Raw genomic sequence first — 14,939 nt, 5'->3', positions numbered from 1 at the left:
CGCGTTCCGCCCTTCCTTGTTGGTTACAGTTTTACTGGTAGCTTTTTTTTCTAGATATCCTGTGTCAAGTTAAAGAAGCACCCCTCTGTTCCTGTTTTTCCGGGAGTTTTTATTACATTAAATTTTGTCAGATGCTTTCCCACGTGAGTTGATATGGTTCTGTGATGTTTCCCCTTTCACCTGCCAGCATGACAGGTGACATTACTTGATTTTTTCAATATCGAGCGAGCCTTGCGTTCGTGAAATGAACTCCACTTGGTCACGGCACATAATTCTTTTATACAGATGCCTTATTCTGTTTGCTAATATTTTTAAGGCATTTTTGTGTGTACATTAAGGGGCAGTCATCTGTAATTAATCTTTCATGGTATAGTCCTTGGCTAGGTTTGGTTATCAGGATAATACAAATTTCATAAAATGAGTTGGAGAATGTTTTCTCCTCTTCTGTTTTCTGGAGGAGACTGTGTGGAGCTGGCATTAATTCTTCTTTAAATGGTAGACTTCTCCAGTGACACTACCTAGACCTGAAGATTTCTTTTTGAAAGTTCTAGAAGTGCTAATTCAGCTTCCTTAATAGTTACAGGGCCACTCAGAGTATCTGTCCCTTCCTTTTGTGTTGCTTTCATTTCTTTCCTCTCTTTCTAGGTTCTTGATGTGGGGCTTAAATCACTGATTTGGGTGGCTTAATTTTGATTCTGACAAGGGTAATGTGGCAGACTTTCTATATACCTACCAAAGCTTCTGCTTTCAAATTGATGTAGTAGCCCACAGAGTAATTGTCTTTGAAGGATATCCACTGTTTAGCTGTTCAAGTTCCTGGGTGTCTGCTGCGTGCCAGACCCTGTGCTGGATGCCAGGGGCAGAGATCCCTTCCCTCACCAGTCCCCACCTCACCCTGACTGCAAATGGATACATTAGCCCTTTAGGATCTGCCTTCACATGAGTGGAAGAGTGGAAGCTCCGACGCGGTGTTTATAGACATGTGCATGGAGCTTACTGTAGGCCAGGCCCAGGCCCCACACCCCACAAATGTGAACACGAGGGCTTCGACATGGGGAGGGCAGGCACGGAGCGTGCAGGCGCCGGGGTTGACTCCCCAGCCTGTGGCGTAATCTTTTGGAGAATAGCTCATCCTGTCCGGGAGACTTTGGTTCCTGGAAAAGAGTCTGAGCCAAATTGAATGGAAAAGCTGTGTGATGAGATTAGGTAATTTTGGTCTTCCAGGGCCGTAGGGTGTGTTTAGTATGCTGATGAGATGAAAGGTCATCTTTTGGAAGCTCAGTTGAAACTAGTATCTCAGTATTGATCATCATACTTAATGTTCAGTCAGTTTTGCCTCCAGGTTTCCAGGTATGTATGTAACGCATGCGTTCCGGAAGGCTTGTCGTCTGATACGCTCTGTGCCTCAGGCAGCTTTCCTTCATTAGTGATACTGTTATGCCACTTGTTCTGAAGTTGTAAACGTGGGTCTCCTGTTTTCTACTCATCCCTTCACTGTGTATCTGTGACTTACAGCAGATTCAAAGTGCCATCACGGGCACTCTCAGCCCCCAAGGAATCGTGGTGCCGGCGTCCGCGCTGCAACAGGGGAACGTAACCATGGCAACAGTGGCAGGTACGAAGACAGGAATAGGGACACTTTCCTTGAGCTTTTGCAGAAAAAAAAGCCTTTATAGTAGAATGAAGAAGTTCAAAACTACAGGTTTTAGTTAACGCCGGCTCCCGACAGAGGAGCGCCAAGGCCTGGAGCTCTTTGAATGCCTGATTCTTGTTAATTCTCAGTAACGAATGTTTTATGCAAATTGTGTTTTCCTGTCAAAAAGTATTGGGAAGAAAGGTTTTATAGGAGTTAAAAATATATTGCAAAAACAGTTATAATTTTCAAATAACATAGCTTTTAATTGTGCTCCAGCAGCACTGGAAGATCTTAAGCAGAGCTATTACTTAATGACACGCAGATGAACATGCAGCCTGGAGGTCAGGATTACTTGTTCTAGGCGCACCACAGGCCTCTAGAATCTGTCCCCTTCCTGTAATGGTTTTTGTTGTACGTTGCATACACAGAACCATCATGAAAGTGGAGTGGGGCTTGGGGGGAGTGGAGCCTTTACACTAAACCCCCCACATAATTGCTCAAACGGAAGCCTCCATCGGAAGTCGAAAGCACGTTGAATCAAAAAAATAAGTAGAATAAAAGTATTTGTTGTCAGACACCTTGGCCAAGTCCTTCCCTACACACTGACTGTGGGGAAAGGAGGAAGTAGAGGTGAGCCACGGAAGAGAGGCGCAGACCGCGCCCCTCCCAGCCCTCCCCCATCCCCTGCCCTGGGTGGTGAGGGGCCACGGCCGCCCGCCTGGCACCTGCTCCCCCGCTGGGTGGCAGGTCACCTGGCAGAACACTGTGGACCATTTGACATGATTTCCAAAGCTCGTACGCCACAGGCTGTGTCCCTTCCTTGAGCACACTGAGAAGACGCTCTCATCGCTGAGTTGTGAGAGGGATTTAACTTTCCCTGTTCCTTTTCCAGGTGGCACAGTCTACCAGCCTGTCACAGTCGTCACTCCCCAAGGCCAGGTGGTGACCCAGGCATTGTCGCCTGGCACGATCAGGATCCAGAACTCCCAGGTGCGGGCACGGTTCCCGGGAAGGGTGTGGGGCGGGCGGCACAGGTGTGGGGACGCAGGTGGAACGTGGCCCCAGCTGTTCCCTCCACGTGAGAGAGATCCTTTGTCTCAGACTCGCTTTCCCGCGGCGTCTCCAGCTCATCTGAACGTCAGTGTTCTGTTCCCTTTTCACTCTTCATCTCCCCATTGTTGCAAAGTTCAGGGGACTCTGAGGAAGGAGAAGTCCTGTGTTGTCCCTCCCCGCGGGCGACTGATGTTGTCCAGTCCAACCCTGGGTGTGGTGTCGCCTCTGCTGCAGGGGACAGGTGGCGGCGTAGACGCACCCTCCAGGCCTGCGGAAGTTCATGGCGGAACCTCCAGGCAGGACTTTCAGGCCACAGGGGCAGGGCTGGGTGACAGAGCTGGAGGTGCCGGGATGTGCTGGCCAGACCTTGGCCATCCAGCCGTCTCTGAGCCTTTACATTCTGCAGATACACGCATGCTTTTCTTTCTTTCACACTTAGGTTTAAAGCAGAAGCAGTATTTTGTTACTAGTTCTTACTTAAGAACACGGACTCACTCTTTGTGTTCGTTCTCTGTGCTTGGGCTGCATGGGTACATTCTACATCCTCATTTACAACTTGGAGGCCCGGCCTCAGGGAGGTCAGGGTTTTCCTAAACCAGGTCGCAGGTACGGGAGGGCCTGGGGCGGCGTGGGCAGAGGCCATCCCGGCACACACCGGCCCAGGATGTGAGGTGACTTCTGAGGCCCAGACGGGTCTCACCCCCGACCAACCCCCTCGCCCTGAAGTTGCCCATTTACAGTAGCTGTGGACGTAACGCTGGTTTGTGGAGCGTTTCCTCATACTGCAGTGAACTGTCTTCAGGAGAAAACATTCTGAAGTCAAACGCCTTACTGGTGTGGTAGAGGGTCATTCGTTCTGTTGTTTAAGAGAGAATCGAACTGGACTCGCCTGCAGGCGGAGGTTCCTAGCCAACGTGGCCCACGTGCGGGTTCGGGCGATTTCAGCTGAGCCCCTTCCCGCGGGGAGCCTGTGTGGGCGCCCGGCTCCCTCGGGCGAGCAGACCTCTTCTGCCCTGGCCCTCCGCAGCCCTGGCAGCACCCCCCCCCCGCCCTTGTCCCCTCTCCTCACACCCACCTTGTCTGTCCGTCCTGGAGCCGCAGGGCTGGGAGCCCGAGGGACAGGCCCCTCGGGGTTTCTCACAGGAAGAAGAGGAAACAGCCTCTTCGAGTAAAACCTGTACATTTATACGTACGATTCTGTCGCAGCTCTTTGGGCCGCTCTGGGCTTTTTCCCCTTCTCACCGGGCCAAAGTCTGGGTTTCTGCTGTGCTTCAGATCACTCGGGGTTTGTGTTAGAAACTGTCAGGATTGCTCTGCTCAGAGAACAGGCGGCGCCCTGGGAGCGTCCGCTGTGCTGCCGCCCGGCCTGCCCCGCAGGCGGCTCCCCCGGCGCCGGGCGGGGTCGGGGCGCCCCGGGGTGATTTTAGCACAGCGTCCCCGCGCTTCCCCGGAGAATGCCCTGCCGTGGGGCTCTTCCTGGCCTGGGGCTGGTCAGGCGTTGCAGTTGGACGCTCTTCCTGGGCCACCTTGACTGAAAAGCCCTTAATTACGCTGGCAGTACCTCCCGCCTAAAAGCACTTCCCTCCAGGCACTAAGGGGCGCCGGGGAGGGAGATGTCACCGGTCTCGTCCCTCTGCCCTCTCCCCGGGTGGTCTTATTGGCGCAACTATTATTCATATATTTTAGGGTTTTGCCTCCTTTTTACCCCTCACAGTTACTTTGAATTCTCTCCTTAATAATCAAGTCACTCCGTGTCCAGGGTGCTGAGAGGCCAGCGGCTCCCGGCCCTCCCTCGCCGCCCCGTCTGCTCCCCTCAGGCACCCGCTCTCAGAACTTTTAGCCTTTTCTTTTGCTGTTTTCCTCCATGATTTTAAATAAAACCCCCCTCTTGTCTCACCCTGTAAAACCTATAGTTTGGGCTTTTTGTTGTGCTCTGGGTGCCCTGTCCCCACCCCAGCTGGTGCCCGTTCACTTAGGCACCGCGAGGCTGATCGTTTCCACTGTGAATGTCCTCGTGAACATGTAAGTGCTGGTTTCTGCTGAGCTGAGGGAGTAACCACCATCACAGTGCTTTTCTGGTTCAAACATTCGTTTCTTCCCGAGTTAGTAGCTGTTTATTTTTCCCCTTCTCTCCATGGCATCGGTGGCTGAATCCTCACGGATTCCTCAGCACCCTCTCGGTGGTCCCTGCCACGTGGCTCCTCAGGGCGTGTATCCTCCTGTCTCCACCTCGGCCAGGCACTACACACGTTACGCACGTTCCCGAACCTTCCCTCCACATCAGCCTGAGGAGTCCCTTCTCTGCGAGCCCACGCCTTCTCCTTTTCTACTTTCTTGGCTTTACTCCGCCTGTGAAAACTTCCCATGATCAGTGCGTGGGGAGTGCACTGCATTGGGACGCAGCAAACCTTGAAGTGACTTCGCTGGGGTCCCGTCCTTGACCTGCTGGCTGTCTCTGTGTGGGGGCCGGTCGGGAGGGCACTGCGGGCACCACGTGTCCCTGTTTTTCTTTGAGAAGGTCGGCGTGGGCTCCGTTGTCCAGTTTTCTGTGTTTTCTCCTCTCCCGCATGCTTCCCTCTCTTCTGAGTTTCAGGCGCAGGTCTTTCTCATTGGCCATGCTGAGCACGGCCTCGTGCCTCATGCCCTTGAGTCTGGGAGTCTCCTGAGCTCCCTGCGGACAGCCCTGCCCCCCTCCCCAGCCTGCATCGCCTCCCTTCCCAGGGCCCTATGAACGGGCGCTGGGCCTTCTAAACCGAGTCTTGGTTTTTGTGTATTTTTGTACTTATTTTCCCATTGTCTACTTTCTGAGAAATTTCCTTTTATCTTCCAACCCATCTATTATGTTTTAAATTTTAAGCGTAGTTTTAATTTCTAAGACTCTTCTTTGTCCTCTGTGCCTTTTTTTTTTTTTTGGAAGTAGCACCCTGTTTTGGGTTCATGGACAACTGCCGTTTTCTGTGGCTTCTGCACTCCACTGTTCCCTCTGCATCACACTGTTCACTCACTCCAGTGTTTGCTTTTTGTGATGGAGGCTTTCAAGTTGGGGACAGCCGGCTGTCCTTCCAAATGTAAGCACGAGCTACTGGAAAGCTGCTTGGTGCTTGTCGGGCGCTGGGCTGTGGCCAGCCGGCTCTTCTGCTGACTGACCGTCAAGTTCAGCCAGTCCCTCGGCCTTTTCTTACTTCACTTTCTCCCGAGAAGGACTGATTTCTTGCTTGGGGCAGGAGCAGGGTTGCAGGGGCAGAAGTGGGTGGTCTCCCGCTGTTTGCAGATTTTCCCCACTCCTCTTCCTAGCCTTGCCCCCTCCCACTCTCCAGCTGGGCTCAGTCTGCAGCCCCTGGTCTGTTTCTCTGGGGAAGAAACCCCGAGTGTCTGCAGGGCAGGGGGCGTCTAGACCGGTCATCTGCAGAGAATGATGGGGGTGCACTGGGGGTCCCACGTCTTCTTGAATGGATTTTCACCCCATTTCCTAGGTTTTTAAATCCCCTACCACCACATGCAGGCCCAGGCTTTGCGAGAGATCCTTGGGGGCAGGTGGCCCATCCCCTCCCAGGCCCTCTGGGCAGCATCTGTGAAGCCGAGTCCTGCAGCTGGCTGGCAGGTCCACATTCACGAGCCCACGTGGGCTTTAACCCTGCACAGAAAAAGCAGCACTGAAACTGGTGCACGTGGCAGATTCTACAAGGAAGGTCATGTGTTAAGTTGAGGCAGATACAGCAGACAAGCTCCATTTTGGCCCTAGTGCTTTGGAACTAGTTTAAAAGTTCATTTTCCATTCCTTTTCCTGTGCACACGAATGTGAGTATACAGGCAGCGCTTACTACCGTTTGCTTTCAGTCCTTTATCAAACAAACACATAGATTCCAAAAATGTTATGCCCCTGTCTTGAGTTTTTAGAAATTTTGGATACAGTTAGTGGTCTTAATGTCTCTTTTAAGTCATGAATTCTGTCTGTTTAGTGTTGGTGTTCAGGCTTTTAATGAATTATTCAAAATGATGGAAACTCAGAGGAAGTACAAATAATAATAGTGAAAACCTCTCCAAAATAAACCGCCACATCCTGTAAACTGTTTATGACTATTATATGGACACTGACCTACGGAAGTCGATGCTGGTGTGTTTATAAAGTTAGGTTCCTGTGTAAGCTCTCAGTTAAAGCACGAATGACAGTGGAGAGGCCCCCACTGCCTCTGTGCCGAGGCCCGAGCGAGGGGCCCTGCTTGTCCTCTGCTCTGCGCAGTGACCGCCGGGGGCACCGACTCTGCAGCGTGTTGGGAGCGAGACGCTGGGCTGGGCAGGCCTGGCGGGCATCAGCTCTCTTCTCCCATTTGTGGTCAGGACACTCTTCTAGGAGAGGTCATGCACATGTCCTTCCCTCCTGAAATGGAACGAGCAGAACGCGTCTGGTGTGCTCCCCAGGGTGAGGGGAGCTGCTGGCTTGGCCCCTCTGCGCTGGGACCCTTCTATCTGCCCTTTGTGTGTTTCTGGTTCTTTCCCATCTATCCCACTGCGTGGCTCCTCTAGCCAGTGCGCTTTCTGCGTCCCTGTCCACCCTCCTTGGCTGCCGGAAATCTCTTTTGGGCCAGGAAGCGGGCTGGTATCACGTCTGCTGGTGGAGGAGGGACAATGAGAACAGGTGTGAATGAGGGCACCTGGGACCCCCGTCTCCTGGGGTGACCCAGAGGCCTCCTCAGTGTCTGTCCTGGCGGCCTCGCCACACGAGGTGTCAGTAGTTATAATCAGAGGGAACTATGTCCTCAAAACACTCACCTGTCCGGGTCTCCAGCGTACAAGCCATGACGGGGACTAAATCATTCACCCGTGCGACCCCAGCTGACTCTCCACCTGCAGTCGTAAGCTACTTGGGAATGTCCTAATTTTCTGTGCTTTCTAACGTTATTTTCCAATTGTTTAAAAGCTTCAGTTACAGTTGAACCAAGATCTAAGCATCTTGCATCAAGATGATGGCTCATCTAAGAGCAAAAGGGGAGTCCTGCCGAAGCACGCCACAAGCGTGATGCGGTCTTGGCTGTTCCAGCACATCGGGGTAAGAACAAAGTGGCTTCACAGCCCTATTTTAAGAACCGATATTTTGGTGACTGTCCGTAATGGCTTGAGCACAAGACAGGAAGGAGGGTCACCAAATAAGTGGAGGACACTGCTTTCAGAGAATGAGAGTAAGCGAGCGTCCCACTGTGCAGGGCATAAATTCAGCCTCCTGTTGGTGTGTTTGTGCACGCGGAGAAACCGCCCTTGGAGGTGCCTGGGTGAGGTGAGGTTAGCTAGAGAAATGCGCAGAGAAGAGGTGCTTTGGGGTAAAACCTCGGGAAATAGCAACATTTTGTGCATTGGGTTTGAAAGCGATAGGAGGGGAGGGGTCAGCAGATGGGTGGATTGAACTTGAAGGGGCTTTGGCCGCAGCTCCACTCCTCTTCCGCCTCGTCTGTGCCTCCTCCCTGCATCTGGGAATCCTGTCTGGGGGGGGCGCACAGCTGCCCATTGGCCTCGCGGGACGACTGGCTCATTACCCTGTGTGGCGCCTTGGTCCTCACACCACTGACCTCAGGAGGAGGCGTGACCCTGAGGAGCTTTCGGGAGTGATACCCTGTCTGGCTGCTGGGGTCAGAAGGGCCAGCCTGGCTCTCAGGGAGCACAAGGTGGGGCGTGGGGAGCATGCAGAGGCGATCCTGTGGTCCAGGGGCCAGGTCAGGAGGGCCAGCAGGAAGCCGCTCTCCTTCCAACATCCGCGCTTCTATCCGCGGGGCTGTCCCTGAGAGCTGAGTCTGTTGGCCCCTATTTGCCCCTTGACGTCACTGCCATTGCCACCCGCTGTGGCTGCATCCTCCCTGCCTGGGGCGTTGTTGTGCCTGTGGGCACCTCGCTCTCCACTCTCCACAGGCACCTGTCGCCCAGCCCGAGGCCCCTGTTTGTTCCTGGTTCCTGTTTCTGTCCCTGCCAGCAGGAGGATTCCTGTTAGGCTTCCCTGGTGTGAGGATGATTCCTGAGGCGGCCGGGCTGACGGTCCAGTTAGACGCTGCTCCTCCCGGAGGCATTTCTGGGTCTTCCTGCCTGTGTGCATTAGAGCCCCCCCCCCCCCCCCCCCCCGTCCTTCCCTCGCCCTCCAGGCAGCAGCTGCTGCTTGTCGTCCTGTCTTGTTTTGTTCCTAGTCTGTGTGCTCGTTCCTGCCTCCTTTTTATTTTATGAGCTTTTTAAAGGGCAGAACAGTCTATATTTGCATGAGCTCTGACTTGGGGCCATGTGCTCATCTATAGAATCAAAGTGAATCACTGTCACTTGGTTTGAGGAGTCAGGCTGCTGCTGAGATCGGCCTGATGCTGCTCCATTATCACCGGGACGCTGCGGTGGCTCTTCCAACGTGCCGAGTGTCACTGAGGAGCCAGAACAGACCCCAGCCTCACCTGTTGTTGCCTTCCCTCTCGGGGTCCTGGTCGGTGCAGAATAAGGGACTTTGGTGCGGGTAGGTCTTAGAGTAAATGTCTTACTAGTTTCTACATGTGAACGGTCATCAACCTTGAAGAAAGTGTTCATTACTATAGGTAGAAATTATTTTCCTTTGGTACTTCTGTGAATTTTGATTCCAGGCAGACCTCACTTTATTGCATGTCTCAGATACTGGTTTTTTTTTTTTTTTTTTACAAATTGAAGGTTTGTGGCAACCCCACATCAAGCAGATCTGTTAGTGCCGTTATTTCCAACAGCGTTTGCTGATTTCATTTCTCTGTGTCACATTTTGGTAATTCTCGCAATATTTCAAACTTCCGTCATTATTGTATTTGTTAGGATTATCTGTCATCAGTGATCTTTTAAATTTTTTAAAAAATTTTGCGGTTGGGATAGGTAATTAGGTTCATTTATTTATTTTAGAGGAGGTGCTGGGGATTGATTGAACTCAGGACCTCCTGCATGCTAAGCACACGCTCCACCACTGAGCTGTACTCTCCCCACCCCCATCAGTGCTCTTCAGTGTGCCTATTGCAAAAAGATTACGGCTTGCTAAAGGCTCAGATGATGGCTAGCATTTTTTAGCAATCAGGTATTTCTTAATTAAGTCATGAATGTTGTTTTTTTAGATATAGTACCGTCGTGCACTTAACAGACCGCAGTATCGTGCAGGCCGAACTTTCATGTAACTTTTTTTGGAAACAAATAGATCCGTGACTCGCTGTATTGCAGTACTTGCTTCATTGAGGTGGTCTGGAACTGAACCCACAGTATCCCCCAGTATGCCTGTATTTACTTCTGATTTAGTTCTGGTGTTTTTCAAGTGAAATACTTCAGTCAAACCTGAAATAAAGAGGAACATAACAGACACTCCTACCCCGTCCTTGGCGCAGCTCTTCCCCCACAGCACGGGTCAGCTTGGCAGAGGTTGGTTCTAGGGACCTAGATGACATCACTGCTCCGGTGCTGGCCAATTCTCACACGACCTGTGATGGCACATGTCACCTGAATGTGACGGGCCTGGAGGTCTGCTTCCTGCCTCCTCCTCCCATTTAGCGGCCCAGGTTGGAGGGCGTGCACACCCTGCTCAGTTTGCTTGTGGGAGAAGACGACACTGTCTCCAAAGGTGACTGTGAGGAATCGGTGACTTGCTGTGGCACGGGCAGGTGACGGATGCACCATGTCTTGCTGCAGGTCCAAACGAAGCCATCCATCTGCTTCAAATGGATGCATTTTATGGTTCTTAGATGACACCTGTGAGGTTGACACAAAACCCGCAGATCTTATCAGGTGTCAGGACAGCACCTGGCGGGGCTGCAGCAGCCCCCCTGCTCCCCGAGGCGCCGTCCTCCTGGTCCCTGAGCCTTCAGACTCCCGTCTGCCCACTCCTCCACCCGACTCTCACCAGCTGCTGCAGCTCCATGCACCCTTGGGTGGCTGGGAGAAAGGCTTCATCCTGTTTTAGGCATTTATGGAAAAGATTACGAGTCTAAAGTTAGGTTTTAGCTGAAAGCACCGTCGACACCACTTTTACTAATGATTATTTGTGTGCTGTTTTCCCTGGATGCTCTCAAGTTCCTTTTTAAAAGCTGAAGTACACGGTGACCCTTCTTTTTATTTTCAGCATCCCTACCCGACAGAAGATGAGAAAAAACAGATTGCTGCTCAGACAAATTTGACACTACTCCAAGTTAACAACTGGTAAGATGCACCCTCTTTCTGAAACTGTGCCGTCAACAGAACACCTGGAAATGCTGGCACTAATCAGTAGTGGAGTTTGCTTGAAAATATCCTAACTAGCGTTCCTCTGTTGTCAAAGTGCCAGGATCGGTGGCCGGATACTTAAGCACAAACCAGCACACACTTTCACCTTCAGTTTTCAGCAGCCAGCACCCCCTGTGGACTTTTTGCCTGCACCCTTTGGCTCCATCAGAAATGTGTTTCTCCAGTGCGTGACTGGCCCTACTCCTGCAGTCACTCAAAGACACGATGTTTCCTCTGGGCAGTGGACGGCCGAGGTGCCGTCTCCTGACCTCTGGTGGCCCCTCTGCACCTGGCCCCCCTTTAGAACCCTCGTGTCACCTGTTCAGCAGTGGCTGGGGGAGAGAGTCCCTCAGCTGACCGGCCGTGTGGTGGTCCTGTCCCACGGCACGACTTGGGGCCCCGTTCTGGTTCTAGTGTCACATGTCACTGTGGACGGCTGGACCTGACCACGTGTCTTCCCTTAAGTAAGAGGTGTTCACATGGTGCTAAGGTCTGGGGTGCACCTACATTTCGCTTGTTCGTCATCTGTCTCATTTTTTATTAACTTATTCAGACGTAGGAAACGATTTCAGCATAAAATTGACATGCATGAAAGAGAAGAAACCACAAATTCTACCACTTGTGCACTTTGTTATCTTGTCATTTTAACTGTTAAATTTAACCTTGCAGGTCAAGTAGGTTCCCATATAAATAAAAAAAATCTTCCAATAGGCAGTTACATATGCGGAAGGCAGGCTTTGGTGTTGGGTGAAATATTTCTATTATCTTGCCTTTGGACCATTTTTTTATTTTGGTAGCAATAACAGACCATACTATTTGAATTATTTCCTGTTGGATCTTTTAAATAGAGTGTTAACAAGAATTCAGAGATTTCAAGCACTTTGTAACCATGAGTTTTGTAATGTCACATCATGGTTCTGTTCTTTTCATGTAGTCTCAGATAGAAACTGTTTTGATTCAGTCGTAATAGTGACTGATAGGCTGGGGTGAGAGACACAGGGTTCCCTCTTTGGAGACTCTGCTTTGTCCCTGTCCAGCCTTCTGACCTCCTTCATCTGTGGGCGTCAGTGCTGTCCCTAACTTGCTCGCCTGCTGTTAACAGAATTATATTATCTAGAAGGTTTGACTTCAACTTTTAATTTTAAAATTAACGACAGTTTCATACACAACTTTTATAAATTCTAAAATTTCTGAAGTCTTTTAGTAGCTGCATTTACCTTTTGTGAGTTGTTTACAAAAACTACATCTTGGAGTCAGACTGGCCACACCCACCGTCCGCTTGCGCCGCTGCCTGCAGCCGCGCTCACAGAGGGTGAGGGGCAGGCGGAAGGCAGCTGTGGCTCCGCGGCACCCGGGTGCCGGGGCGGGGGCGCTGGCGTGGCTCTCCCAGCCCTGCGCAGGCTGTGCTGCGGGGAACGGAGACGGACTGTAAGTGAAGCTCTGCGGCACCAGCCTGTTCGTTCGTACTATGAGAACATGTCCTAGTGCAGCCCTAGATGGTTTTGAATCCTAGGACTTCACAGTTAAGCAGCCTCGGAGCTGGACATGTGTCCACACTCAGTGCCCGGCTGGGTGTGACTCTCGGGTAGAGACGCAGCCCGCAGGGCCTCGGGCGTCATGAGGCTGCAGGCTCTGTGGTTTTGCAGTAGTTTAACTTTTCTCTTCCTTCGAGAAAATAATGCCAAATCCACAACTTTGACAGTATCGTCAGTGTCATTATGAGTATCAAGTCCACGGACGTGGGCTACATCAGTTAAGGTGGAAAAGGGCACGGGGTAGAGCTGGGCTTTCTTCAGATGAGCTGCCTTGAACCAGCCCTGTTTCTGTGGCCCTTTAGAGAGTGTGCCTGGCATCCCTCTGAGTTGCTTCTTGCTCCGGGGCCTGGGAGCGCCGTGCGTGCCGGGCGCGGGGTGCGGGGCGCGGGTGCGGGGCGCGGGGTGCGGGCGCGGATGCGGTCAGGGCGCGGGGTGCGGGCGCGGATGCGGGGCGCAGAGCACGGGGTGCGGGAGCGCGGTGACGCGCTTCCTCTGCCGCTTTCCCCACGTAGGTTCATCAACGCGCGGAGACGCATTCTGCAGCCCATGCTGGATTCTAGTTGTTCAGAAACTCCGAAAACAAAGAAAAAAACCGCTCAGAACAGGCCCGTTCAGAGGTTTTGGCCCGACTCCATCGCCTCAGGAGCCGCGCAGCCGGCGGCCAGCGAGCTCACCATGTCGGAAGGTAGGACCGGGCCCGGGCACCGGGGGCCGGGGGAGCAGCGCGGTCTCTCCGCACCCCGGGGGTCCTGTCCCCGCGCCAGCCCGGCCCCGCACCCCCTCGCCCCGCCGCCGTGAGCGCGCTGTGTGCACGAGCGCCCGCCCCGGGCGCGGGTTCCCGGCCCGGGCGCGGCCGGGCGCGTCCTCAGGTGCCCCTGAGCCGCGCTAGCGTCGCGTTCTCACCTTCTCATGCTCCTCAGACTTTTTTCGCTCAGCAGTTAAGTGTCAAGTCAGAAAGTTTCGGGGCCATTATTTCTTCAGATGTATTTTCCGGCCCCTCCTCCGCCAGGGGCTCCAGGTGCCCATGTAACCGTCACGGAAACTCACACAGGCTCTGCTGTTCCAGGTTGTTGGAGTCTTTTTGTGTCTTATTCTGGCGAGCTTGTTTCTGTTTCGGACCTTCCGCTTCCTCGGTCTTGTCATCGTGGTGCTTGATCCTGCGCTGGGCACACCTTCCTGTCGGGCCTTGTCTGGAGGTTCCGCGTGGGTCTGTGTATCCTTCACGAGTCTGCTTCAGTTCTGAGCAAACAGTGCAGTTGGCAGTGACTGGGTGACGTTCTCTGCTAATTCTAACGTCTGCCAGTGCCGGGCTGGTTTCTGTGGACTGAGTTCTCCTTGTGGGTGGTTCTCCTGGCTGTTTGTGTGCCTGGTGATCTTTGGACGCCAGACACTGTGGGTTTCACCTTGCTGGGCTGGGTGTTTTTGTCTTGCTGCAAGTCTTCCTGAGCTCTGTTCTAGCAGTTAAGTTACTTGTCTGATACTCTTGTGCTTTGTTTTCACAACTGGTTCTCATCTGGTGGTCCCAGCAGTGCTCAGTCCGGCCTGCTTTTCCCCCAGAACAGAGGCACAACCTTGGGGTGTTCCGCTCGGTGCCCGTGCAGGACAGTGTTTCCAGCCCAGCTCCGCGAGCCCCGGACACTGTGCTCAGTAATCTTTTGGCCCAACTCTTTCCCCAGCCTCTGTGGTTTCCTGTACTCAGGGGCTAATTGGTCCTCTACCAAACGCTCGAGTTATCCCAGAGCCACGCGGGCCCTGGGCCTGGGGGCTCCTCACCGGGCAGCGAATCAGCTGACCTTGTGTCCATCTAACCTCAAGTCATGCTTTCTGCACTGCAAGCTCTATCTTCATCATTTGGGCTTTGACATGCAGAGATCTTACATTCATATTTGAATGATTTGTATTTTCAGTTTGTGTTTTCTCTTCTAATCCAAGAATTAGCTGGAGAGGTACTAGTTCTCTCTCCACTCCTCCTTTGCCCCACTCTTGGAAAAGGCAGTGCCTGTCTACTGGGCAAGACGTGCAGACAAGAAAGTCCAGTGAACAGTACGTCTTTCCTCCGTCCTGGCTTCTAACCCTCTCCAGGGATGGTCCTTCTTACCAGTCTCCTGTGGACGCTCCCAGAGCATGTGGGGTGCAGTGGTCTGTGCACAGACAGAGGAATGGATGAATAAATCTCCTTTAAAACTTTCCTAAACATGTATGTTATGTTACCACACATACATATGAACATACATACATGTGTGTACACATAAGACATCCTCTTGCTGTGGCCCTTTGTTAGTTCTGTGGAGGTTGTTACGATCAGCACGTGGGACACCCCAATCTGGGCTTCCTGGCCTCAGGGTAGTCCTGGGCCAGCATCTTGAATCTATGCCCCACTCGCAGGTACTTGGTGGCTTCCCCTCCACTTTTTTCCCTTTCAGACGGGCCTTGCTTCCTCTGCCCCCGTCTTCCTGGCTGTGTCTTGTGGCCTCTCCCTGTGTCCTTGG

General features: G+C 52.6%; 1 protein-coding gene across 8 annotated transcripts in view; it reads left to right on the top strand.

Moving 5' to 3' along the window:
- PKNOX1 (PBX/knotted 1 homeobox 1) overlaps nt 1-14,939 on the top strand; it is a 42,088-nt gene that overhangs the window by 23,737 nt on the left and 3,412 nt on the right. For 7 of the 8 annotated variants that reach the window (XM_032456974.1, XM_032457117.1, XM_032457234.1 and 4 more), the window contains 5 exons: nt 1,516-1,615; nt 2,529-2,626; nt 7,608-7,736; nt 10,776-10,852; nt 12,963-13,135. In XM_032456974.1, the coding sequence (XP_032312865.1) occupies nt 1,516-1,615; nt 2,529-2,626; nt 7,608-7,736; nt 10,776-10,852; nt 12,963-13,135 (577 nt within the window). The remainder of the gene's footprint in view (nt 1-1,515; nt 1,616-2,528; nt 2,627-7,607; nt 7,737-10,775; nt 10,853-12,962; nt 13,136-14,939) is intronic. The other variant, XM_032457043.1, reaches the window with a different exon arrangement.

Source organism: Camelus ferus, chromosome 1 (genome assembly GCF_009834535.1).
Source record: "Camelus ferus isolate YT-003-E chromosome 1, BCGSAC_Cfer_1.0, whole genome shotgun sequence".
NCBI lineage: Eukaryota > Metazoa > Chordata > Mammalia > Artiodactyla > Camelidae > Camelus > Camelus ferus.
This window is presented reverse-complemented; position numbering and strand designations above follow the sequence as displayed.